Source organism: Pimephales promelas, chromosome 4, assembly GCF_988280905.1.
Source record: "Pimephales promelas chromosome 4, fPimPro1.hap1.1, whole genome shotgun sequence".
Classification (NCBI taxonomy): Eukaryota; Metazoa; Chordata; class Actinopteri; order Cypriniformes; family Leuciscidae; genus Pimephales; species Pimephales promelas.
In genome coordinates, this window is record NC_142772.1 from 41,099,813 (window position 1) to 41,127,067 (window position 27,255).

The following is a 27,255-nucleotide window of genomic DNA, read 5'->3' on the forward strand; positions in this document are numbered from 1 at the left end:
GTAATGTCAGCTTGTGTGTGTCTCTCTGTGTGTGTGTGTGTGTGTACATACAAACAAACATTTGAACATTTGATGAAAAGTGAGCTTTGTCATGCATAAATAGCAATCCTGTGACATGTTGCTTGACATGCCTGCGAAAATTTTGCATATAAAATGCACTTCTGCTTTTGAATATTTCACAATACAACACTTTTTTTTTCCTTCTCTCAGCTCCAGTGTCAGGTGAATACTGCACTTTCGAATAAAGTACAGGGAATATATTTATAGAGAATACGATTATCTTTAGAATGAGAACAGTAAATCAATGAATCCCTGCAATTTCCAAAGCTTATTTTCATCCATAAGAACAGAACAAGGAATAAAAACCAGTTTATTTCAGGGTTTTGTTATTTCTCTGTGTAATGTATTTATCTTTGAATAAAAGGTGGGAAAGTATGTTTTAAAAAGAAGATTATGAGCCTATGTTTCTAAAATGTGATTCACGTATCTAATAAAACGCCTGTCCGTGCATAACTCTTCACATATTGATAATTTGAATGTTCCCACACACAATACAATCATTACGAAACTTGAAAATCTTATGAATTCATAAAACTGTCCTAATGAAGCAAAAATAATCTACTCTAACCTAATTCTATTCAAAACGGGTACCTTATACCAGAATAACACTCAACCAGGGGTTTTAAAACGTTTTGATCCCAAGGGCCCCCAAATGTGAAAATGCATAAAAGCAGGTCTATTTTTTTTTCATGTGTAGAAAATAGAGATTCACCGATAATAAATTTATCTGCCGATACCGATTCGCGATGATATCTGTACTGTAGATGCAGATATTTTGATTTTCTTAAGGAAAAAAAAAAACTCCCAAATAATGCTGCAAACTATACAGGATACCCTTTCATTTGGTACATTACTTTAAAATTAGAGGTTAAAATGAACAACAGAGCAATAAACTGGTATTTATTTTTGGAAATAATAATTTGTTTTCTCAAATAAAAAAAAATTGTTTGCATGCAACTCGGTTGCACAAAAGGTAGTTTTCATAAACACTTGTCAATGACAAATTAATTAAAATATACAAAAATATTTAACAGTAAATAAGACATTGTACAATGAAGAAGATTTTTGTTGCAATCTTGCAATCTGAACACATTTTCCCTTATTTGGGACGATAGTAAAAATAAAAGATTTTATGATACCGATTATTAGCCGATATATCAGTGCATCTCTAAAAAAACATTTACAATGAGTATATATAGGGCTGTGCAAAGATTAATCGTGATTAATCAGATCCAAAATAAAAGTTTGTGTCTACATGTATATATGATATATCTCTATATATATATGAATAACACATTTTATTAAATATATACATGCATGTGTGTGTACTTATACAGTATATACAAAATTATACACCGCACAAACTTTTATTTTGGATGTGATTAATCGCAATTAATCGTTGCATATAAAAATATATGCAATAATAAAATAACGAATGATTAATCTCATTATTTGTATTAATTATTACTATTACCAAATGTGAATAAAAAAATCATTGTGATTTAAGAATTTCTGTGGACCCCTAAGCACCAGTTTGCAGGCCTCAGTTTGAGAACCCCAGCTCTACACAAATCTGCAATTCAATGCATTGCAAGTATGGCATCCAGTTGTACATGATTTCATGGTGGTAGCAAACCTAATTACTCTTGGGGGAAAACTATTTACAAATGCCAGGTAGTTAACTGCAAATATGTTGACAGTTTAACAAATATGCGGAGCAAGAATCTTATCAAACCGTTGCTCTGCCTTGAAATGTGCTAACCTGAATCAACTTTGAAGGGTAGTATATTAGTATTAATGCCCACTATGGCGGCTCTTACGCCCACACTGTGAAATCAAAAATCAAGCTTATGTAATCATAAGCATACGAGTTGTACTCACGTCTCAATGAAAACCAAATAAAACCAAATAAAATCCTACCAGTGGCTTTCAGACTAGCTTTAACCAATGGCCACAGCCGACTATAGAAGAAGACATCGTCAGTGACACTTTAAACTACCCAAGCACTGAAAATAAAATAGCCATAAATTTAAAGAAAGGCTCATTTACCCAAGGTGCAACGGGACACCTTTTACCATTTAATCAGTCAGTCACCCAAGAGTGATGTCCCTAATATCATGATTTCACCATTTCTCTGTTTAACATAATTAAAATATCCGCTGCCGGGGCCATAAACGGGAGGAGAGGATACTGTAATTCTGCCGTAAAGCCGCAGAGCGTGAAAATGTCACTTACCGAGTACCCTCGTCCTGACAGAGAGTGAGTGGAGCTCTGGGGGAGAGAAAGAGAGAGAGAGAGAGACAAAGAAAGAGAGAACAACGTTGACCTTTGAGGGATACTATGAGATGACAGAGACATGATAAAGTTCTAGCACTTTAATATCAATATTCACATTAACCTTTTTCCCACCCTTCGTTTCTCTCGTTCTCCTAATGACACTCCTTATTCCTCCCCCCCTCTCTCCCATTCTCTCTCTCTCTCTCTCTCTCTCTCTCTCTCTCTCTCTCTCTCTCTCTCTCTCTCTCTCTCTCTAAGAACACATGACTCATATGACGAGCACAATACAGCCCTGGGTAAATTAGCCGCCTGGTCTCCTAAAGTCTTTTCTATTCAGCAAGACCTTTTATATATATATATATAGATATAAATATAGATATATAACATCTGGGTCTTATCCTGCGATAGATAGAAAGATAGACAATTCGACAGACTATTTTAACATTTTCTGCCCAAAAAATTTTGTATGCAGTTAATACGTTTTTTCGGCTTGCCATGTGATCGTAAGGTATTCAGGTTGCGAGGCTGTTTCTATGTGGTTGCTAGGGTGTTATAGCTAGTCACAAGAGTGTTGCTAAAGTTGGTTGCCAGGGGTTTCTAGGTGGTTGTTTACTAATCTGGTCTGTAGATGGCTTAGACCCACCTAAATATACTTTTTTTATACCTGGTAGGTAATGGCATAATGGAACACTTCTCTTCAGAAAAAGTCACATGATTTCACCATTTGGCACACAGTTTAATGTAATACCTAATAATACCTGAAAACACCTCTAACTCTTGAACAATTATAGCCTAATTAGATTTTACAAAAAAAAAAAAAAAAAAAAAACATTTTTCAACATTTAAGTCATTCAGTTGTGGACTTTCCATTCAAGTAAAAATTCTGGCATTAACTCAGCAATAAAGTCAGATGATTCTTGCACACCAGGTTACATCATTTTCAAGAACTGTGTCATAGACTGTCATCATAAAGGAAATGACATTTCAGATCAAACCCAAGACACCCAGCATTTGCATCCATTTTCCATGCTGTTGCATGAGCCCTTGTCTGTTTATAGTAAATGAGGGGGAACGAAAGCATTTTATTTTTCTCTGACAGACTCCTTGTCAGATTAAGATTCATATAGGGGCCTTTCAAACTGTTCAGGGCTGTCTGAATGAGTCAACAACTAGAAGTTACAGTGCTGAAGGTAGTTTAAGACTCCGCATGCCAAACAAGGGAAATAATTCAACAGTCTAAACAATCTACACATCTCTTGAACACAGCATTGATGTACTGAAAACTATGGATCGTTAACATAAAGAGATCAGAATCTCAAAGGTGGCAGATTGCAGGTTGCAGATTGTGGCATTGCAAGTAAAGTTTATGACAGTTGCTAACTTTCTAATGTTGCTCTACCATGGCTGTACATTCAAGCCAGACAGCTAGACTAACCACAGACTTATGCTAACCCACAGCTATCTTTACAAAAATGCTTGAGAAGAAAAACATTTCATCCCTATAAATTAGTTCATAAAAAAAAAAAAAATTTCACTGGGTTTGACAAAGTTTGTGGCGTTAATTCTTTGAAAGACGCTCAAGAATCTTTTTATTTAACATTTGTTCTCACAATATTTCATTGTTAAAATTCTTAAAAATGTTACCAGCCAACTTGCGATTAACATGGTTTAATATACTCGCTCGGATTTATACTCACATTTGGCACTTGGTGAATGGCAATTTTAGGCCTGCATATTTATATATATATATATATATATATAGATAGATAGATATAGATATATAGATATAGATATATAAATATATATAAATATATAAATATATATATATATATATATATATATATTAGGAATGCAAGAATACAGTTAGCCCATGGTTCAATACATACCTCGGGTTTTTAACCACGGTTTTCGGTTCGGTTTGGTTCTGATGGCTTGAAACATAAGAGTGTTATTTTTTTATTATTCTATGCTTATCCATTAGGAACATTAAGAGGTTAAGGGGGGAAAAAAATAAAAAACGATTTATTGCAATACTCCTTTATTTTACTTAAAAGCTAAGAAAAGTCCACTAGTTCCTGCAGTATAATATAAAATTAACACTGACATTTCACAGCTGCTGGTAGCCAATGTACAAACTGGGGAACACATACATTCCTAAATTTGGAAAATAAACATACATGTGAAGTTGGTAAATATAAACTGACCATTTGAAATAAACATACTAGCACTTTAGTAAACATAAATAAACCATCTTAATTAAACTTAACAGTAATCCAGTACACCTTCATTCAGAATGTAAAGTGCAATTTCACATAGGTCAGCTATCTATTCCTGTATTTTGAGGTTTCTGTTTGTCTAGGCTACACATGTAAAACAATGTTTGCAATAATTTTTTTGCAGTAATTTTTTTTGTTTACCATTTTTTTCTTCCTCTGTATTATACTCAATGTCAAAACCGAAATGTCCCCATACTGTAAAATGTTAAAGTGTGGAATAATGGTTAAGCCGCGCGCCCCCTAACTTACTCGCGGCTGTTGCGGGGAGGAGTTTCCTCATCTCAGCTCATAGACTTACAGGCACACACAAACAGTCAATTCAGAGAGAAATAAAATGCACACAAATTATTGAAACGTAAAACCACTATTCACAAGCTCGTATTGAACCATGGATGTCGTACCAAACGGTTCTATATTATATTGATATTATATATATATATATATATATATATATATATATATATATACATATATATATATATATATATATATATATATATATATACATATACATATACATATATATATATATATATATATATATAAATATATATATATATATACATATACATATATATATATATATATATATATATATATATATATATATATATATATATATATTTATATTAGGGAAGCCAAAATTCTAAATATAATATTGAACCGTTTGGTACGATATATGTATAGCAGCCTGTTCCAGACTTTTCTAGTAAGACTAGAAGGCACCATCCACATCCCAGCACCACAGACTAGGTCTGAATACCAATCTCCAAATCTCTCCTGCTCTACCTCCTATCATTTCCCCCCTCTTTTGCCTCTTTCCTCTGTGCGATTGGCAATTTCTGCTTCTGTCTCAGGGGGTGACTTTTCCGCAAGACCAATTTTGTCCTTGTGCAGGAGTCAGTCACACACACACACACACACACCTGCTACAGGGGTTTAACCCTCATCAGTTCCTCTGTTCTCTCTCACACTCAGCACAAACTCCCACTGTGGCAATTAGAGAAGTGGTCTTGAGAAAACCCGGAAAGGCGGCACTGCAGGATCCAAATACTTTTCCAGAACCTCTCTTTTTTTTTTCTCTCACAGAAAAGCGAGGAGGCGTGACGTACGAAGTAGAGCGAGTGAGGCTCACCAGGAGGCCAAAAATTTGTAGAGTTAGCCTTACAATGCCCCGGTTCATTCACATTGCCACATTCAGAGTTGAAAGGGAGACTTATTTAAATGATAATGAGGAACAATACATTGGATTTAGTGCTGCGGAGAGAGAGAGGAGAAAAAATCCATTACACCATCCGCGGTTCATAAGCCATGGGGCTGGGCCACATCTAAACACGCTCCCTTAAAAGCCATTATACGCAGCACTCAATGGATTTGCCTAGCACTTAGGACTTCAAAAAAGGATTAAGATGCAGGCTGGGAGAGAATGAGAGAAAAGCAAATGTGAAAAAGGGAGAGACGGGGCGGTAGGGTGTGCAGGACGGCAGCTGTTTTGGGGTTAACCAAACAACCTCTTTAAAAAGAAATGGGGGTGAACCCGCTTCTTAATCCAAGCCCATTTTCACACTAACTCGAACCCCTTCACCCATCCTCTTGGATCACTCTACACTTCTTGGGCTCCAGCAGATTTGGTGACAAGTGGGAGGAGGCGGATTTTTTTAGCTACGGACCAGACTATTGGTTAAGATAGGGCAGGGGATGAAAAGAAGCCAATCGGGAAGCAACGGAGCGTGAAGCCAGTGAGGCTGAACAGACGGCTAAGATGCAGTAGGTGTTGCCGGGTCTCTGTGGGCGGCTTCTGTGACATAGTGGGTGGGTTCGAAACTATCAGTGCCATTACCTTCGTGCCTGATCCACCCCAAACGCAAAAACATCCTTGCTGTTCAGGAACACAAACGGCAAATTGTAGAGATTTCAAGAGGCAAAATTACAATTCAACAAATTGTGTTTTTGAAACACACCCCAAGCTCACCACATCTGCTTTCATTGATCAAAACTACAGTAAATAGTGAGATTTTACTATTTTAAAAGAACTGTTTTAAGCTTTAATTTATTCTTATGATGGGAAAGCTGAATTTTCAGCATCATCACTTCAAGTCTTCAGTGTCACATGATCCTTATATTGTAACATGCTGATTTGCTGCTCAAGAAACATTTCTTATGGCCATCACCTGATTTTTTTTTTTAAAGGATTCTTTAATGAATAGAAGTCCAAAAGAACAGAATTTATTTTAAATAGAAAACCTTTGTAACATTATAAATGTCTTCAAATTTTCAAAAATCGGTCAGCATCAGCCCGCCCCTTTTTTCCTAATATGGTGTCTGTGTATATCAAATCTAGAGCTCTACGAATCTTTGCTGTGTATGTTTAACCAACTCACTCGTCTCTCACGTTGAGCAGGCAATGTTTTACAGATGGTCTTGAAGTGGTAAGTGGGCAAAGCAACAAATCTGCGTTGAATTAGTTATTGGATGATATTAAAGGGTAGTGGGATTTTAGCCTAGTCTAACCATAAACTAGTTACTGCCTGCCATACAAAGCCAATAAGCCATAGTAACATTGGCTACGTTCACACTGCAGGGCTTAATGCTCAATTCCGATTTTTTGCAAGGCCGTTCACATTTCCAATTAAATGCGACCTTTTGTGATCTCCTGTGTGAACGTGAAATGACCCAGAAGTGACCCGCATGCGCAGAAGAGTAATCAACGGTCCAAGACGTCACTTGTTGTTTGCAGAATAGTTCTTTTTTTTCATATGTTGCGAGCTTTTGTTTTATTATTATTATTGCCACAGCCCATATACAAACACAGACAATAATTATTTTATCGACGGGCAGGTTGCACATAAATGTAAGATTTTTCCGATCCTCACCGACCTCGTCATAAAACCCGTTTAATTGATAGTGCGTGTCCGCGGCGCTCCTTGCTTTGTCACCGGCGGCCGCGGTGTTGCCAGATTGGGTGGTTATTCGCTACATTTTAAGGCATGTTCACATGTGTTTTAGCCAGGTTTTCGCTTGGAAGGCTCTATATCTGGCACCCTACTGTACAAAGTTATACTGACAGAGAGCGCACGTTCACATGCACCAGAATGAACGTGTTCACAGTAATGTTCATCAGGCAGTAATACAGTATGTTTATTTCGGGCGAACGTGAATATGATACGCGAAAATATATAAAAAAAAAAAAAATAAATAAATAAATAAAAAAGATACGCGAAAATATGAACGCGTTCATGCACGATCGTTCATTGAACGCGTTCAGGCACAACACTGGGGAAGAGACACGTCTGCAGTGGCCCATAACAGTGAGGAAACGCGTTGGAGTTAGCGTGTATTGGCTACCTACAGGTGCTTGTAATGACGTGCGGGTCGGATATATGTGACCTGGCCGTTCAGATTGAAGTCGCATTTCAAAAGATCGGATACATATCGGATTTAGACCACATACCCAAGTGGCCTGGGTCGCATTTGAAAAGATCGGATCTGTGTCGTTCAGACTGTCATGAAAAAATCAGATACAGGTCGCATAGGGGCAAAAAAATCGGAATTAGGTCGTTTCAGCCTGCAGTGTGAACGTAGCCATTATCTGATCGGTTTTGTAACTACAGAATTTCAATGATTTCACTAAAGTAATGCTACATATTACATTGAATACTTTTTTACGTTTCTGTCAAATATTTACCATTTTCACCACAGCACCTTTACTTTAATGTAAGATCGTTCTTAAGTCACATACCAATTTAAAATCATAACATAAAAACTGCAATGGTACTGTTCATGTGTAGTAGGCCTAAGTGTGCAGTAGGTGTGTGTGTGTGTAAACATGCTTTAATGAAGTAGACTTCAAAAGCTTTTGAATTTGAGCTTACAGTTCTTTCATCAACCTGTCTTTTACATAAAGTTACAAATTCCATTAAGGTATTTCTGTCTCTCCCAAACTGCATTGAAATGGTATGTTTAGCAGCCAGAATTTAAACATTTTCAGGTGGAGAAACCCACTGACATCTCTTAACATGATCCATATCACCCGTCAGAAACCCCCCTCCCCACCCCCCCACCCCTCCCCGCATGACGCCCCTGGTCAGACTATACTCATTAATTCTTAACACGCTGTTTCTGTAAAGTTTTTACAAGAGCCAAATCCATGCTAAGCATGTGTGGATGTGTTACGTTGAAATAGGATCTTAGCAAATGCACGCACCACTAAAGTGGCAAGCCCCCACATTGGCTGTTGTCTTAAAAATCACCCTGCGCCTGCCCCCGGTTCTTTGAGACAACGCCATCCCCCTCGTTTGTTTCCATTTCCTTCTGACACTCCAACGACAAAAAAGAAATCCAGTTTTATCCGCCTCTGAAGCGCAGAGATCGTTAGCTAGCGGCGCACACGCCTAAGCGTCTTTGAAGTGGGTATGAAAAGCGCATTTGGTATGCAAAGAAAATTAGCATGTATGGCGAATCACAAGGGAAGATTTTTTACACCATTTAACAATGTGACAGTGATGAAAGATGATCCTGTTTACAAAGCTAGCGTTAGCGCGGCGTCCGGGCCTCGTGCGGCGGGACGCAAGCGAACGGGCTCTGCCGATCTCTTGCCGTCTCGTGTCTCTCCCTCGCTCCGAGATGGACAGATAGGCCTACAGATGACATGGATATGGCGCTCTGCATTTTAGCACCATTCCTTTGGCAGGAGATTAGAGGGAAATGTCATATCTGGCACTGTCAGCCATTACAGTCTGCAATTTTCTGCAGTCTTTCAGCCCTCCCTCCCTCTCTCTGTCTGCCCGTTGTTCTGTCGCTTTTTGCTGTCAAAACTGTCAGCCTGGATCACGCTTTTATCTGCCTCGAGCTCGTTTCTCGCTCTTCCTCGCTCTCCCTCTCTGACTTTTTCATGAAAAAACAGCCTTTTGCACAAATTCATAAATGATGGCAATGAAGGGTGGGAGGGAGGAAAGCGAAGACAGAAATTTCCTCTCCGAATCCTTAACAGCCTAAGCATCACGTTTAATCTCTTCATTAAAAACATTTTATTCTTTTCATCATCTTCTCCTCCCTTCATCCTCGGCTCACTGCCTCGCCGTCGCCGAATTACGGATCCATCCGAACGAATTTACAGGGGATTTCGGACACGCGTTTGACAGGCGTGAGTTAGGGACGCGTATTCAGCTAGTCTCGGGGGAATTAGACACAAATTCTCATTACCCCTCTCTCAATCACATTATTTCTTCATTCAAGCACCAACCGAAACCCTACCACTATTTTTTCCTCTTCGATAGTGGCACCAGCTAGATTCTGGGGATTCTTTCGACACTGGTGAGGGAAATGGTCCTAGCTGAGCGAGAGTTAACACAAGCTAACTCTCTGAAACAAGAGTCGCCTGCCAAACGAACAATTAGATCAGTGGTTCTCAACCTTTTTGAGTCCAAAGCCAAAACAATATTAGAAGGCGCTCTGACTATGCTTTATTGGATAAGGATTTAAAAGGAAACATTTACACACAATTTCTTTTCATAGCTTTTTTTTTTTTTAAATTTGTATCCAGATTTTTCAATACTGTGGTAATCCTAGTTCCTCACCAAAAAAATAAATAAATAAAAAAAATAAATAAAAAAAACCTGAACCACTCCATTTGATGAACAAGAGTTATTCTTCTTTGGGTGTAACCATGCATATATCTGACCATAAAACCTGTTTTCAAACAGTTTAATCGCAGAAATTATTGTGAATAAAGAATTAATTTGCATTTTTTTCTGTAGAACAAAATATAAAACAAATATATCAGAGAATAAAAGATTAAGTGGAATTGATTATGTGGAGTCTAAGCCCATATAAGATGTTTATTGCACTGGTTTTGAAAACAACACACAGGAGAGCACATATCTTTAAGGGAAGCAATATGTTTGCTGCGTGTGACAAATGGCTGCAAGACAGAGACATTTATGTGCGTATCCACCTGTTATGCATCCAACAGGCATTTTGCTAGAAAACCTTTTCTACACACGTGCAAGTGCTTGGCTGGTAAAGGCCAAATGGACCTCTCCTATTGGTTGTCATGTTTACCGATGTCATAATGACACACTTCATTGTGCTTACCTCGCTGAGTCGATCTTTAGAGCTGCTCCTGGGTGCTGTTTTCACCTCCGTCTCCTCCATTTTCCTCCCAGCCTGGCTCAGAAGACTCAGAGACTAGAGAGAGCAGAAAGAGAAGAAAAATGACACTTTAGAAATAGGACAGACACATGTTCTCTAAGCGAAACAAAGTCTTTGGTGGGCTGGACACTATGAGACAACACAAGACTAATCTAATCAACTGTCAACTAAGCAAATCAGAAAGGTGATTATTTTGTCTGTTTGCTTTGGAAACTTTTGGAAAGGCCCTGCTTCCCAAGAGGTGTCAAGTCATGTCTGGAACCAGGGCATTGTGGCCTTACTACTGTTATCCGGTGCACTCAGAGCATTACCTCGTGAAAACCCAAGGGAAACCAAATGTTTGACTGGAGGGCATGTGAATGTGTTTTTTTTTTTTTTTTTTTTTTGCTGAAACAGTGAAATGTAACCATCTTTATGAGCTCCTGTGTTGAGATTGATGGAAAAGCTTAAAAAACGCTCTGTTTGACCTGAATTTGAAGATCCACTGATTTGAATGCATGCAAAAGGACCAGAGCTCACCTGAAAATGACATTCACTGACCTTGTACCCAGGGGCGCAACTATCCAGTTTCAGAGGGGTATGCAGCAACAATTTTAGCGATGTAAAAATAATATGTAATGTAAGTGTGCTGTGTAATAAGTGAGTAGGAAGAAATGAGAGCGAACAGAAGAAAATAAGTGCAAAATTGTCGTTTATTAACACAAACAATTAAACTATAGCTACTCCACCTTGATGAACCCCCCCTAAGAAAACTATAAGCTCCATTGGAACAGCAATACCAGTGTTTCTCACAGGATTTTAGGTTAAACTGTGGACCTCTGTTTCTCTAGGGGGGTTCGGGGGCATGGTCCCCCGTAAGAAAATTTTGTGTTCTGTAATGTTAAATTCAGCAGTCTGGTGCACTTTGAGAGTTCAAAATTGAAAGCTACAACCCATATTCAGGGTGCAAATTAAACAGAGAAAAATTTGAACCTCTTTTAGTTAGTGTCTGTCTACATTACACTACTACATAATAATAGTTATAATATTAATCCCATGATAGTAATAGCCATAAAGGCTATTGTAAAACAAATGCACAGAAAAATAAAGGAAACTTTCATAATTAGTTTTGCACTAATTTCTATACTTGAAAGATACTTGCGCATAATGACGTATTTCATGGGCCAGTGTGTCAGAAAAAAAAACTAAAGCTGACTTTTTTTGACCAATGCATTACACCAGCACAGAAAAAACAAAACAAAAACAAAAAACAAAACAAAAACAAACTGGGCCGCCGATGTATGAGTTTTGTGGGCCGTTAAGACAAATAAATTAAAAAAGGATGAAATGTATTGGCTGAAAAGCACGTCGGCCCAGCGGGAATCTCCCGGTAGTCCCGATGGCCACCGAGATATAGATAGCCTCCATATGTTGGGATGTCACAATTTAAATCCTACCTGTTGGCTTTCAGCAATGCGTGCAGTTATTTAGCTGCTGTCGTATCAATTGACATGCCATCTCCTTTTCTCTCTTTCTTTTTCTATTTTTAGCCCCACAGCATTTTGTTTTATCCATCTTTTTCGACGACAACTCACTACTCGTACCTGCTCGCTCAGCGCTCACGGCGCCCCCGCCTGCTCGCGATATTACCCGCCCCCCTTCTCCATGAGGGCGCCTACTCTAGCCTGGCTGTTAGTCCTCTAAAATTTTATATAACAATGAAGAAATGCAGAAATGATTTAGAGACGCACAACGGCAGCTACATATAGAAATACAATATAGCATATATAATTTTTTATTATAATTTCTTAGAATTGAACGATGAAATGAACGATGCAATAGACCTTATTCACAGCAGTGCCGTCTTGTATTTCTAAAAGGAATGCAAGTGAGGCTGTGAGGGATAGACATGCATCTCTTCAGTGGGTTTTACAGTTATTTAATGTGTTTTTGGATCATTGAACACTGCAAAAATAACTTTCAGTACACAAAAAAACTCCAGACAACATGAGCTATGGAAAATTATGAGTGACCAAAGAAGCTTAATACAGCTTTTTTCAGTGGATGCCATTGAAAACAAGGTAAGCCTATTCCTCACAGGCTCGCTTTCATATCTGTCATGGCACTGCTCTGAATACGGTCTAGACTCTATATAGATAGATCTGTATTTTTTCTAAAGCCTAGGCCAAATTTTCATTACTTTAGCTTACATGATAGTATACTATTCAAGTGTACAAATGTAATATTGAACAGAAAAGCGTGTGTACATCAATATGTTTAGAATCTAGTTCTATATACTATATATGCATGAGAGTATGTGCAAGTTTGTGTGTTTAGTAATACTTTGTCTATATAAGTTAGCTAAACCTGATCTCATGAAAAGTACAGCAGTACTAGAATGCTGTATATGTCAGTTATATGCAAGAATGTGTGTGTGTGTGTATTACTCCAGCAACTCTTGTGTGCGTGTCCCAAGTGGATTGCAAGGTCTTGGCCCCAGTCTCCAGATCTCTACTCTAATTTAAACAGATCACTGCAACAATTAACCTTTCTGCTAAATATCAATTATAGCCCCAGGCAGAGCAGAATTAAAATGGTCATCAGCTAGTCTGACAGGTCCTGCATTCTGCCACCACCTGGTCATCGTTTCCCCGATCCCTTCTTCCCAGCGGACGCAAACAAGCCCCATTTAATTACCAGAGCCAATACTGAGCCAGCGCTGGAACAACACTGTGCCAACGCTGGATGATTGGCAAAATAAATTACCATTCAGTTGAGGTTTAAGTGGTTTCTGTATTTTTGAAATGACTTCTCAGAGATCTCTGATGCCATAAATATTAGACTTTATTCACAAACAAAGCCGAGCAACTTCCGCAGAAAAGTCACTCTAACGCTCTGGCCCCCCGGCCCTTTTGCGCTTCCGAGTGTTTTTGCTTCAGAGTTATATACATACATCCTCTTCCATAGAAGGTCAGACACCCTATAGATAGTTTTAAAAATACCTTGTACCATGTGACATACTGAAATAGTACTCTGTTGTATCAGCATTGGGCTTCTAAATGTCAGACTCAAAGATTCAGGAACTAAATGTGGATTCTTATATATAGCGAAGTTACTTGTTTTCTAAATAATAAAATCTTCAACAAGGTCAGAAGTGAAAAAACGGGTTCTATATATGAAGCATAGGGTTCTTTACTCAACTGCAAAGGACCTTTTATGCAAAAAAAAAAAAATGATGATAATGACAAGAAAGAACCCTTTTGGCACAAAGGTTCTTTATAGGCTATTATTCATTCATATATTACATTATTCTGCAACATTTCGTAGTTGTAATTCAATTATTATTTATTAAACTGTTGTGGTAACTTAATATCACTTTTTAGTCATGCTCATTTTTGGAGGATAAAAACTGAAACGGCACTCTTCGTGTAATATTGATTAATTGAATTTTTAACCCCCATATCTTGAATTTTGTGATCATTCCAATGCATTGCATTTTAGGGGTTCCAAATACGTAGCGCTTTAGAACCTTTTAAGGTTCTATATAGAACCTTTTCTTCTAAGAGTGGGCAGGACGCTTGCACTATGTTGAGGATTTCCAAAAAAAGAGCTGCAGGTGGGCCTAATCAAGTCAGAGTAATTTGCCGTAGTGAAGACAGGGGCTCGATTCTGTCAGAAAAGCTGACAAGCTAATCAATCCCGCTATCTCAACGTAATCGGCAGGGCTGCTTAGAGAATCACAGAATTGCTTGTGTGTGTACTTGTGAAAGCAGGCAAAAAAGCAGGGGTCTCTGTGTGTGGTGTGCCAAAACCTGGTTTTGATTTGTTTACAGAAGACAATATGAAAATGAATGTTTTCAAAAACACCATTTTCACTGATGGGGAAACAGAAGCCTGATTTTTGACTTTTTTTTTTTGTATACTTTGTGCATTTTGTGAGATCTTAAATCACATAATCATGGATTTTATTCGGTTAGCATTCTCAATGTCTCAATGGAGATAGTTGAAGGTTTTCCAGGTCTGCCAATGAGAGACAAATCATGCAAAGTGTTTGAAATGCACTTTAGTACTCTAGTGATTGCGTTTTCTTCTAGTTATGGATTCATGTCTTGTTTAGAAGAGGAAGAAGGTCAAACACACTGACTAAGAATCTGTTATCGACATTCTCTCAAAAAGTCTAAATTCAAAAAGTCAAGAATTCAAAAACAACATGAAATTGTCAAATTATCATTTTTCCATAAAGAACAGCCCTAGTCTTATTGGACAAAATGTATCACGGCACATTATTCTAAAGAGAAAAAAAAATCTTCAATAACAATTGAAGGCTATAAAATGTATTGTCTGCTAGGGTGGCAAAACAATATTAACCAGTACGTCACAATCCAATCAAATCTGTAATAGCTTGTACAGACTATAGTGAAGTTAGACACTTTATACACTCAACTGCAATAGTTTAGTTTCCACATGTAGCGGAAAGAGCTAAACATACTAAAGCAAACATCCCATTGTGTGCTTGAAACTACATTTCCTTCAACTACAAAACTTCTAAAATTTAAACACTAGATGGCAGTACATAGTTTATAGTGCAAATACATAGTAAAGTTCATTGTTTGGGGCTCAAGTTAGCCATATTATGATTAGCACGAACACATTTGCCTGATGAGTCAACGTTAATGTGGAGGAGATCAACCTATAAATGTTTAAAAGTGGAGACATTTATAATAATCTGACATTCAGTGGGTTTAGTCAGTGATCGATTATACTTTTGTTGCAGATGGCTAGTGAATAAGACTTTTTGCGTTAGCATCCAGCAAGCAAAACAGTGAACTCACCACTCAAGTTCCCATACATACAATTGTTTTAATTTGATCTAAAAAGTACACTAAAGAGCTGGTCAATTCATAAAATAATAATCATAAACAAATTTAATAATCTATGAAAACAAGTCAGTCCATAGCTATAACAATAACAAAACAGAGGAACGATATTGATTGAATCACTTTTAGGAAAAAAAGATTCCAGGTGAGCTGATGAACAATAAAAACATTGGCAGCCAATGACAATTGGCGCCCGATCATTTAAAGCAGCAGACAACATGACTGACAGAATGTAATCATCTGTTGGTTTGGAGGCTAATATAGTTATTCATGGTGTGAATGGGACTAATGCTGGCTTCACATGCCACCGGAAATTTCTTGCTTCCCACTTCTGAAGATGTGATTACGAGCTTGTCGCGTTCAAGAGCTGTTATCGGAAAGAACAGGAATAATGGAGGACTTATTCTTCCCTATTTATTAGAAAAATCGTATTAAAAGACAAAAAGATATTTAGCATCCCATTCATTGACCATTTAAATATCCACCACTCTATCTATTCTGGAATTTCAGTCAAATATACAACATAATATGCACTACTTTAACAACAAGGTGATATAGAAATTGTGGGAAAAATGCACTTCTGCAATTCTTCTCCCCTCCACCTTGTTTACGGCATGCCCAACTTGGGTATCAAAATCATGCCCGAGGTTCCCAATGGTTCAGGTCCAGTTTTTGTCTAGAAAACTCGTATTTACGATAAGCCCGATGGCAAGCGAAGGCAGCATTAAGACCGTTTAGTGAAATCCCCCTTCAAATTTCCATACACTTAAATTGTTTAAAAGGTCCTTAAGTGTTTTAATTATGTCTAGCAAATATCGGGGGGTTACACATGCTAGCCTAGCTACAAGCAAGAAATAGAATATTACATGAAAGGATAGAGGAACTGTAGAGCAAAAAGAGACACACTAACAAGAATGAAAAGGCGAGTAGAGGCCATGAACGGATCTGTTCCGGGCTGTTGGGGTAAAACCCCTCTCCTACACGCTGCCGAGTCCCTGCCCTGAAGGGAGGAGCGGCGGGCAGGCGTGCTGGGGTGAAGTCTCTGTTTTGTTATTCTGCTCTTTTGATCCCGTCTAACCTCAAAGGGCCTGCCGTCTCCAGCCAAGAGCCCCTGAGCCGCCACAAGTCCCACCTCCATTAGCACGAGAATTTCACCTCCGCCTCGCCCTTGTTCTCTCCCTCCTTCCATTCCATCTCTTCTCACTTGCACTTTATCTCAGCCGCACTGGCCCTCTCTCACCCTCGTCTTCACCTGTCAGCTGTTTTCTCTCAATCCCTGCTCAGGAATCAAGCCCTGTCAGTCCTCATTACCCCCGCCCAAGTCTCAAACCCACCACCCTCCCTGTTCGGATGAAAGCTCTCCGTTGCTAGCGGCAAGGGGCGGGCTGGGCGAGCATAACAGAGGGCAGGCTCTGGGGACACATATCCTTCCCCTAATTTGCTGGAAAAAGTGTCCCGCACTAGAGGAGCCTCACCTCTATTAACCCAAAGCGAGAGTGAAAGAGAGACAAAGAGGGAACGAGACAAGAGGCAGAGAGAGAGAGAGAGAGAGAGAAATGGGCGGGCGACAGTGGCACTTCTACAGTGGCTCAATCTCCAGGCTCATTATCCCCGAGCTGCCCCAGAGCAGAACAGGGCGCTCGGAGCATGGAGGGGCCACAACAGGGCCAGGGGCCAAATGGATTCATCTGCTCTCATTTGCTCCTGTCTCAGCAGAGGCAGCTGCTCAGAGAGAGGCGGACTGAGTGAGGGAGGGAGGGAGGAAAGGGTGGGAGTATGGGAGATTTAAGGCTTAGTATTCGGTCACAAAATAGCGCCACCTGTCTCTTCTGTTATAACAGTAACATGGACTCAAAGAACATTTTTAATCATTTATTCAAAAGTGGTCAGAACCATGACGCAGAAATCACTGCACAATGGTAACAAGGCTGCATTTCTAGATCAAATGAAATGTTTTCTCTTATAATATATTTAAAATGTAATTTATTACGAAGATGATTTTAGCAGCACATGATCTTCAAAAATTCTAAAATCCTGATTTACTGCTAAAGAAACATTTCTTTCATTATATTACATTCATTATCAGTGTTGAAAATAGCGTTGCATGCCATGGTACATTTTCAGAGGATTCTATGATATATATATCATAGAATCCTCTGAAAATGTACAATTACAATTATATATATATATATATATATATATATATATATACGTAAAAAATACATAATATATAATATACATATTTTTACATACGTTTATTGCAACACTATAAACGTCTTTGCTGTCACTTTTGATCATTTTTGATCTTGCTGAATAGAAATATTAATTTTTAATAAATAAATAAGTAAATAAAATTATTGACTAGTAATAAAGAATGATCCCCCAATATTTAACCATTTAAGGTTACTAGCTTGGCTAATTAATTGTGGCCACTTAGATGTTCAAAAAAATTCCAACAACATGACAAATCAACATTTTTAATTTTCATATCCACAAGTTTCCTACGCCCCATGAGGCCTTGCGTCAAAAGTGGGCGCCACTTCCGGTTGGAAGTAAACAAAGCGCGATTTGACATACTTGACACTCGTTCAATCAACAGTTGACAGTCATTCAAGTTATAGCGATCCAAACTAGCTAACGATGTGGGAACACAACCTCAACGAAATTCAAAAGGGTGACATAACAGTACCTTTACCCTCCGCAGTAGATGATTGGGACTATTATAATAACATTATTAATAATCAATACTCATCAAGGCATGGTGACAGACAGTTGTGCGAGCTGACAAACAATTAAAATAAAAAATACACACTTAGTCATTGTGCTTTGGAGTTTATTCAAAATTATAAATGAATGTGCTTCTTGAATACATTAACTGGCACATTTGGTATTCTGTCAACACAGGCTTTGATCCTGAGTTTAGCTGTAACATCAGTAGCGAACAGCCAATCACATGCTGATAGAGTTTATAGAATATTAAGAATTTAAACAAATGTACACAGGAAGATTCGTCGTCTTTTGGAAGGTGATGGAAACTACAGTCGTTGGCAGGATCAGAAGACGGGCTCTGGCAGGATCACTCTGATTTTGTTTTCAGCTTATGTTCAAAACAATCCCGTTTAAGCAACTAAATTAGTTTAGTCCGGCTATACATACAACCGCGAACAGCACATGTTTTCCCTGAGCTCCGTAACGACATCTCCCATAAAGATTTGCGTCTTTAAATAGTAAAATAATTCTCCGAAAAACAGCTAGCCTCTTCGCTAACTAACACACAAAATACCATTGGAATGCTACTTCCGCCGCCTCGCCGGAAGTTTCACCCACTTTATTTTTTACAGGAGCGCCCCTCGGAAACTTGTGGATAGTTTGGGGGGTGAATTTCTGCAAACGCAAAAATAGATACAAAAAGCATGGGACTACCACAGCTATGTAGGAAGCAGTCTTGTTATTGTTAAATAAAATGGTAATTTGAATAAAGCTAAAATAAAATTCCAAAAAACAAAATCAAATAAATAGGTGTAAGTACTAAAACTGAAAATAAAAGCCAAGTCAAAATATGAATCAATGTTATAATAGTATAAAAACAACACAGACAGGATGTTGCTTGCCTATGACAACAGTCAGTTATACAGTTTAGTGCTCATTATACAAAAATATTTGTTCACGGAATAGCTATGATTGTCCAATCAGAATCAAGTATTCCAGCTAGTTTGTTTGTGATGACATCATCAACCCACCATCTATAATCTCATCACCATGTGATCTCCTCCTCCTTCCCGGTCACACTAACTAAAACAACTCTTTTGGGCTGGACTGTATCCCAAGGACACAGCGCTGTATACACTTAATGGATTCCTGCTTTTATTACAATGAGTCCCAGAGTATCCATTAAAGGTCTATCATCACTGCGCATTGTTCATAGCCGATTGTGATTGATGCCCACATTTTGTGGCCAAATGTATTGCACAAGGCTCAAAACCCCAACATGCATCACTGCTTTCCAGTAAGATGGGGGTTGCACAGAGGCAAATTTACACAAATGCCTGTTCTACGGTGAGCTATTTGCGTACTCGTTCACCCTAGAGGGCAAGAGACAAAACTTTGCATTGTGCTGCGAGTGGAAATCACTGACTCTGATGAAATCAAAGCAAACAAAGGCAGAAGTTCATTAAAGTCAGGATGTAAAATAAATGCTGTATGTGCGAATAATAATTCCCAGCATCGGTTGACACACACTGACAAAGCTAATAATAGCAATGGTCAAAAATTCAAGGACAGCTTGCCAACACTTGCAACTCATTTTACTTGAACAATGTAACAAATATCAGAGTGATAAAGGAAGAAAAAGGGAAAATTAAGAAAAAGGGACTATTTTATTGAAAGAACATGTTTTTGTCTATCAGGAATTGACTATAAACTATGAAAAACATGTGTCCCGCAGGTGGACACTTAAAGGAATACTTCACCTCTGGAAAGATGAATGTGTATTTAAAATGGGTCATTTATGTAGAAGTGTGAAATTATTTTAGCTCTAGACTGATAAAAGCCAGAAAATGTATTTTTGGCTTATGTGGATGAAAGACAACAAATCCCAGAATGCACTTGCTTTGCTGCCCTAGGACGCCATGCCTACCAGTAACAGAGTGCAGTAGTTAAACAACTAGTCCATGCTACTACTGAGTCTTCATAATGAGTCTGCCCGGGATTTCGAGATCGCCCAAAATGTCCGGGATTCGGCTTTTGCGTTCTACAGTCGCCATTCATGTTTACGGTGGCAAGCAGGACAAGACTGAGGGCCGCGGGAGAACGACACCTGCTAGCCTGCTAGCTTAGCTTCCAAACAAAGATGGCTGACACTATGTGTACATTCTGTGAGATCCCACCCTCTCTATGGGCGGGTTAAGAACATGCGGGATAGCCCAAACTTACGACTGTAGTCTTTAGCCTCTGGCCAAATACAATCCTCCGATGACGCAAAATGACAATTTTTGCGTCATTGAGGATTTTTTCCAGACACAAAAAACATAAATCTCTCGTCTCAGGGGGATATGAGGGTGGAAAGCATGGTAACTCGAAAATACTCCAGGTTTTCTACTAATACAAAGCTTAATGCTAAATCCTGAGGTAGGTAGCTTTGGTAGCACCTAGAAAATATTAGTTACAATATTAGCTACGAAAATTAGTTAACATTAAAAATAAGGAGCAATTAGTTGACATTACTCCATGCATTTTTTCAGCATTTACTTGTCTAGAGGCAACCATATTAAAACTGCCTTATTACTGACCAAAATGCGGTGCCAAGACGTTATGCAGCATAAAAGACTGATTAAATTATGCCTGCTCTGGCTATACGCCACTGTTCAATTGTAATTCAATTAACATTCAATTTATACCACTTGAAATGTTAAAATTGCATTACAATATGTTGAAATCAATGCAAAATAAACCAAACTAAAAAATGCTATAAAAGTTTGTTTTACTGTTATTTCATGTTAGCTATTGCATTAAAGGGATAGTCATCAATTACTCACATTCATGTTTCAAACATCCATGTGTGTTTTTTTTGTTTTTGTTCTGCTGAACACATGAAAATATATTTTGAAGAATGTTGATTGTTGAATGCAAACTGTTTGGTTCCCTTTGACTTCTATTCTATAAAATGGAAGTCAAAAGGAAACTAAACTGTTTGGTTACCAACATTCTTCAAACCATCCTCCTTTGTGTTCCATAGAAGACAGCAAGTCATACAACTGTGGAACGACAAGAGGGTAAGAAAATTATGACACAATTTCCATTTTTGGTCGGACTATCCCCTTCACTAATATTAGCATATGAATCCTTTTTGTAAAGTGTTACCAAAATAGATGTTCACACACAGCCCATAGACATTTAAAGGAACGTTTTAGCTCTGTTGCATAGAACAATTCTTTGAATTACAACAATAAATTATAAGAAGTTCTTATTTTCCAAAAACATCAATAGAAAAGTCTGATGCACGCCACATTTCAGCACTGAGATCAGTGATTGGAGCGTGACGACTGGCCCCAACCAATCAGAGCTGCCCTTGTTCCTTTGACATAACAGATTTGCACATACTAAGTATTTTTGAAAGGCAGGGCCCCATATGGCCTTATATCATGTTCAGTGGTGTCTTTACCCACTGGCCCCGGGTCCCTCGGGGCCCATGGGTTAATGAAAGGGGTAGATTAGTGGTCCCAGTGGGCCTGTCTGTCTGTCTGTCTGCACGCCCCAGTCCTATTTTCCACTCCCAAGCCATATGCCTTGGAGACTGAGTCACAGATATGACACATGGGCTTAAACATGAGCTCTCCTCGTCTCTGCCACCAACTGTCTCGGGGGGAACCGCGGGCCTAACCAACATAACGAAATACATACACATAACACCGACACACATGTGACACCTGGAGGGCAATTAGACCACATGTCGCCCCAAGTGTTTACCTAAAATACACTGCGGCCCTGCTGCTTCCCACAATGCACCTCTCCCTCTGCAATTACGAAAGAAAGCAGAACGAAACAAACACTTTTTAAAACACAGATTAGCGGCAACAAAAAGTGGTTGGTTTGTCACTACTCCTGATGTGGCAGTAGACACCGTTTTTCCACCTTCATTCATAACAAGATTTCCAACTTGAAACTTGAAAGAAACGTGTTTTGCAAGATGTTATGAAAACTAATGGGGCAAATTCAAATAAGGCGTCTTTGTGATGCAGCCCACTTGGTTTGCTCATTTGCAAGGCAAAATCTCAGCTTTAAATTCTTTACAAAGACAAAAAGGCCCCCAGGCTGGTGCAGGAACATCTGGTGCTAAACAAACATTTCAGCATTCATTTGTAATGTACACGGCTTGCTTCAAAAGTGAGCTGTTAAAATGGCTTCGGTGTAAATTGGCTCCATCAAGACAATAATACTACACCTGCTGAGAACACTGTCTGTTAGAACCAGTGATGGTGAAGCATTAATCCAGCTGTGACAGGTACAAATCCATTCAAAGTACACTGGACTTTGACAACATAAACCTTTGGCTCATAATTTGTAAGAGACATTTCTATTAAAGGCACAATATGTAAGATTGTTGTAATAAAATATTCAAAAAACACTTTCACAGTTTGGTATATTTCATGCAGTTGTGTACTAACAGTATCCAAAAAATTCCAAAGGATTTGTAAAATCCAGAGAAATTACAGTTTTAAGTAATGGCTTGTATCAATGACCTATAGCAGCCCATTGAAACGGCCGCTGATGAGGAATTTATGTATACATATCTATGATAAAATATTTCGCACGCCGCTGTTGTGTCGTTCAGTCATCATGGTTCACGATTATTGATTGGAGGGTTACGGAAATTCCCCCTCAAAAAACTAAACGTAGATCAACTGAGGCAAGCAGGCGTTTGGACTAGGGCTGGGTAAAAATATCGATTCATCAATGCATTGCAATTTTTTGCTTCTCAATTCAATATCGATTCATCAAATCCTATGAATCGATTCAGCCATCCAGGCCAGTGGCGGCGCTGTGGGCTACACTCTAGTGAGAGCGTTCAGCGTTGTACAAGTCGCGCTTTAGCCCTTAGCAAAATAGCGCGATGACGGACAGCAGCTGCACTCCGTTCAAGCCTGATTCAAGACTGCACCGCCAACATTAAAAGCCGACGTTTGGGCTCATTTTGGATTCCACTGTAAGCCGGGAACTATGGAAGCTTGTTTCCGCCACAGAATGGAAAATAAAAAAGGTAATTGCGACTTTTTATCTCACAATTCTGACTTTTTTTTTCTCACAATTGGGAGTTTACCTCTCGCAATTCTGACTTTATTTCTCAAAATTGCAAGATATAAAGTCAGAATTGCGAGATATAAAGTCACAATTGCGTGATATAAAGTCGCAATTGGGTGTTATAAAGTCAGAAATGCGAGATATAAAGTCACAATTGCGTGATATAAAGTCGCAATTGGGTGTTATAAAGTCAGAAATGCGAGATATAAAGTCACAATTGCGTGATATAAAGTCGCAATTGGGTGTTATAAAGTCAGAAATGCATGATATAAAGTCAGAAATGTGTGATATAAAGTCAGAATTGCGTGATGTAAAGTCAGAAATGCATGATATAAAGTCAGAATTGCGTGATATAAAGTCAGAAATGCATGATATAAAGTCTATGAGATATAAACTTCTGAGAGGGAAAAAGGTTAGTATTTTTCCCCCCTTAGAATTGGCCTGTGTGATCAGCTATTAAGTGTTATTGTTTACAAAATTATAATTAGAATATAATATTGCACTTTTTTGAGTATGCACATTTTGTGCTTCTGTTTACATTTCTTTTTTAACTTGAATGTATAGGAAGAAAGAAATATACTTTCTACTACTTAGTTACTTGCACTTTAGAGGTGTTGTTAAAGCACTGTACAGTGCTCGTCACAGTTCTGTTTGAATTCAACACATACAATATTGTACATTTTTATTCTGCTGAATAAACCATGACAGGAAACAAACATGCTGGGGTCAATTTGTTCTTTAACATTGGTAAAACTGCGCACATGACTTAAAAATATACTCAGGCACTTAATTACTTGTGTATTTACTTATTATTGAATCGATATCGAAGCTAATAAGTCAATATTGAATCGAATCGAAATCGAATCGAAGCCTCAAGAATTGAAATCGAATCGAATTGTGAAATACCTAACAATACCCAGCCCTAGTTTGGACAAACGGAGAAATAAAACAAGGATCGATATCGCCGTGGCGTTTTCGAGATGGAGAGAACTTCGCGACAAACTTGGACTTGATCTGCCTACAGAGACGACGCTCTCACATTTGTTTTAATAGACAGGTGAGTAAATATGTATAATGTATTGTACACATACAGTTATATTGCACTTTTTTGGACTTCAGTAACACTTTTTATCTAGTCTGGTGACCAAGTCTATGGCAGTGAAAATAAATATAGCATGTGTCGCAGATAAAAAATTAACCATTATTTGCAAATACTATGAGTTTGTTCAAATGTACTTTTATTACTATTGTTGTTGTTGTTGTTTTTTAAAACATGTAAAAATGCATTTCCGGCAAAAGAGTGAGAACGTTGGACAGAACGTATGAGTATTTAAAAAAAAATAATAATTTAAAGTATTTTACGTATTTATTTAGCAGGGACGCATACATGATCAAAAGTTACTGTACATACACTTATAAATGATATACTATATTTCTATTTCAAATAAATGTTGTTCTTTTGAGCTTTTTTTTATTCATTAAAAGATTCCTGAAAACTTTATAACATTTTACGCAAAAATAAATAAATAAATAAATAAACCAGCATGCTTCTTTTCAACATTGACAATAATAACAAATGTTGTTTTAAGCAGCAAATCAGCATGTTAAAATGATTCAGCTTTGCCATCACAGAATATTAACAAAAAACAGTTAGTTTAAAATTTAAAATATTTCACAACATTACTGATTTTATTGTATTTCTGATCAAATAAATATAGCCTTAGTGAGCATAAGAGACTTCTTTTAAAAACACATTTAAAATCTTATTAACCCCAACATTTTTGAACAGTGTACATTTTTGTGTACTAAAACTTATATTAAAGGTAACTTTCAATAATACCAGTAAATAATAATAAAAAAAAACATTACATTCAGTACATTCCGTGATACTTTTCTGAAGGGTCGATACAGTATATCAACAGGATTTTAATTCCACCAATGAAGTGTAAGACTGTAACAAGTGCTATTTTTATTAGAAATCTACAACCTGTTATCGCCTCTCGCAGAGATATTTTCTGAGTGTGACATTCACACTACACAATGACAGCTGATTAAAACCTACATTTTCAAACAGGACACACAAGATATCACATATCCCTTTAATTAAATCAGGCACAGTTATCACTTAAGACGTGGTTACAGGGGTGCTAATTCTTGCACTGTAAAAAAAAAAAAAAATATTCTGATCCCAATTTGTTTTTCGTTGAATTTTTACTCAAAAGCAACAATGGACTCAGCTCTTTAAACGTTTCTATTAAATGGAACACCCTAAGCCCTTGTTCACTTGACATCTGCAATAGTCCTTATTAAGAGCAGAGCCATTATAGGTATGAATGAGAGGCTGTGAGGGACAGATTTACAGTGTTTTCAATGGCATTCGCTGTAAAAAGCTCCTGTATCACGCAGAATTTTCCACCGCTCATGTTGTCTGGAGTTTTTGGTCTACTGAAACTTCTTGGAAATATACTTTTCCAGTGTTTCATCAGCAGAACAATCCAAAAACACATTAAATAACAATACAACCCACTGAGGAGATGCATGTCTACCCCTCACACTTCCACTCTGTGAGAAAAATCAATGGAGCTGATTTAATATTAACATTTTTTCCTAACGAACTTGCTGTACTGTTTTAAAGTGGCATGAAAAACACAATTTAATGATTAAAAACATTTTAAACGTTTAAAAATCTTATAATTCATACGTTTTATCTCACAACTGCCAGGGTTCCATAGTTTGGCCGTAACACTAAAAAAAAATATAAGAACATGTGCACAGAATACATTTAAAAAAAAAAAAAACGGGCAGATTGGTCCTGGCATTGCATCAGACGAAAACGTGTGTTCTCGTTTAGTAAGACACAAATACTTGTCTTTCTAGATTCTGTTTAATGCTGCCTGAAAATAACTCCCAGTTGACATGTGTGCATTCGCATGTACGTGTATCCAAAAGACTTGACTGTGTAAAACAAATATTCAGCGTAGCATTTTTTGTCAGGCACAATCTTGATCAATCCTACTCATCTTCCCAGTGTAGTCTTTTTCATCCAGGATTGAATCCACAAGCTCAGATGGACATCAACAAAGCAATTGAACAAGCCTGTGATACTGTCTAAAACAGAGGCAGCATGGAAGAAAGTAATCTATAGGAGGGGAAAGATAGCAGAAATGACACTGCATGCTATGATAAACTACATATGTGGTAACATGACCTGGATTTGAAGCCGCATAATCGGTCAAAACACAGACACATGGCGTGTTATTTCAAACACAAGGACGCACAACATGAACACATACATGTACTTAACACTCAATCTGCTGTGAATGTACTGTACTGAAAGCCACACACACCACCCGCTGACACTAACATACAGAACAAAGACACTCTTGCAAAACATTACCATGATTACTATAGTCTCTGCCCACACACACACACAAAAGAAAAAACAAAGATTCAGGAGCTTCTAAAACAGTGTTAGGGATATTTTATATTTAATATATAATCTACTGTATATTGATTTAATGTATTTTACGACTACTACAAAAAAGACATGTACTGTACTACTGCAGCACTATGGTATTGTTTGATATACATGGGAAGTAACATGGTATTCCTTGCAAACAAACTGTACTGTGACGGTACCATGGTACAGTGATCAGATTATCAGATGGCAATACTATGGTACTATACAATAAATAATACTATGAAATATACAATGGTTCTTTAATGCATTTACCATAGTTTTACATGGTACTACCATGGTATATATTCTTAAAAAAAAAAAAAAATCCAATCCAATAAAACTATGGTGAACCAACGAATTAGTGAACATGAATATGCAA

General features: G+C 37.8%; 1 protein-coding gene across 10 annotated transcripts in view; it reads right to left on the reverse strand.

Moving 5' to 3' along the window:
* fbrsl1 (fibrosin like 1) overlaps positions 1-27,255 on the reverse strand; it is a 313,681-nt gene that overhangs the window by 192,424 nt on the left and 94,002 nt on the right. For 9 of the 10 annotated variants that reach the window (XM_089130528.1, XM_039659990.2, XM_039659992.2 and 6 more), the window contains exons 3-4: positions 10,707-10,799; positions 2,296-2,331 (exon numbers count right to left, since the gene is read on the reverse strand). In XM_089130528.1, coding sequence (XP_088986654.1) covers positions 2,296-2,331; positions 10,707-10,799 — 129 coding nt within the window. The remainder of the gene's footprint in view (positions 1-2,295; positions 2,332-10,706; positions 10,800-27,255) is intronic. The other variant, XM_039659993.2, reaches the window with a different exon arrangement.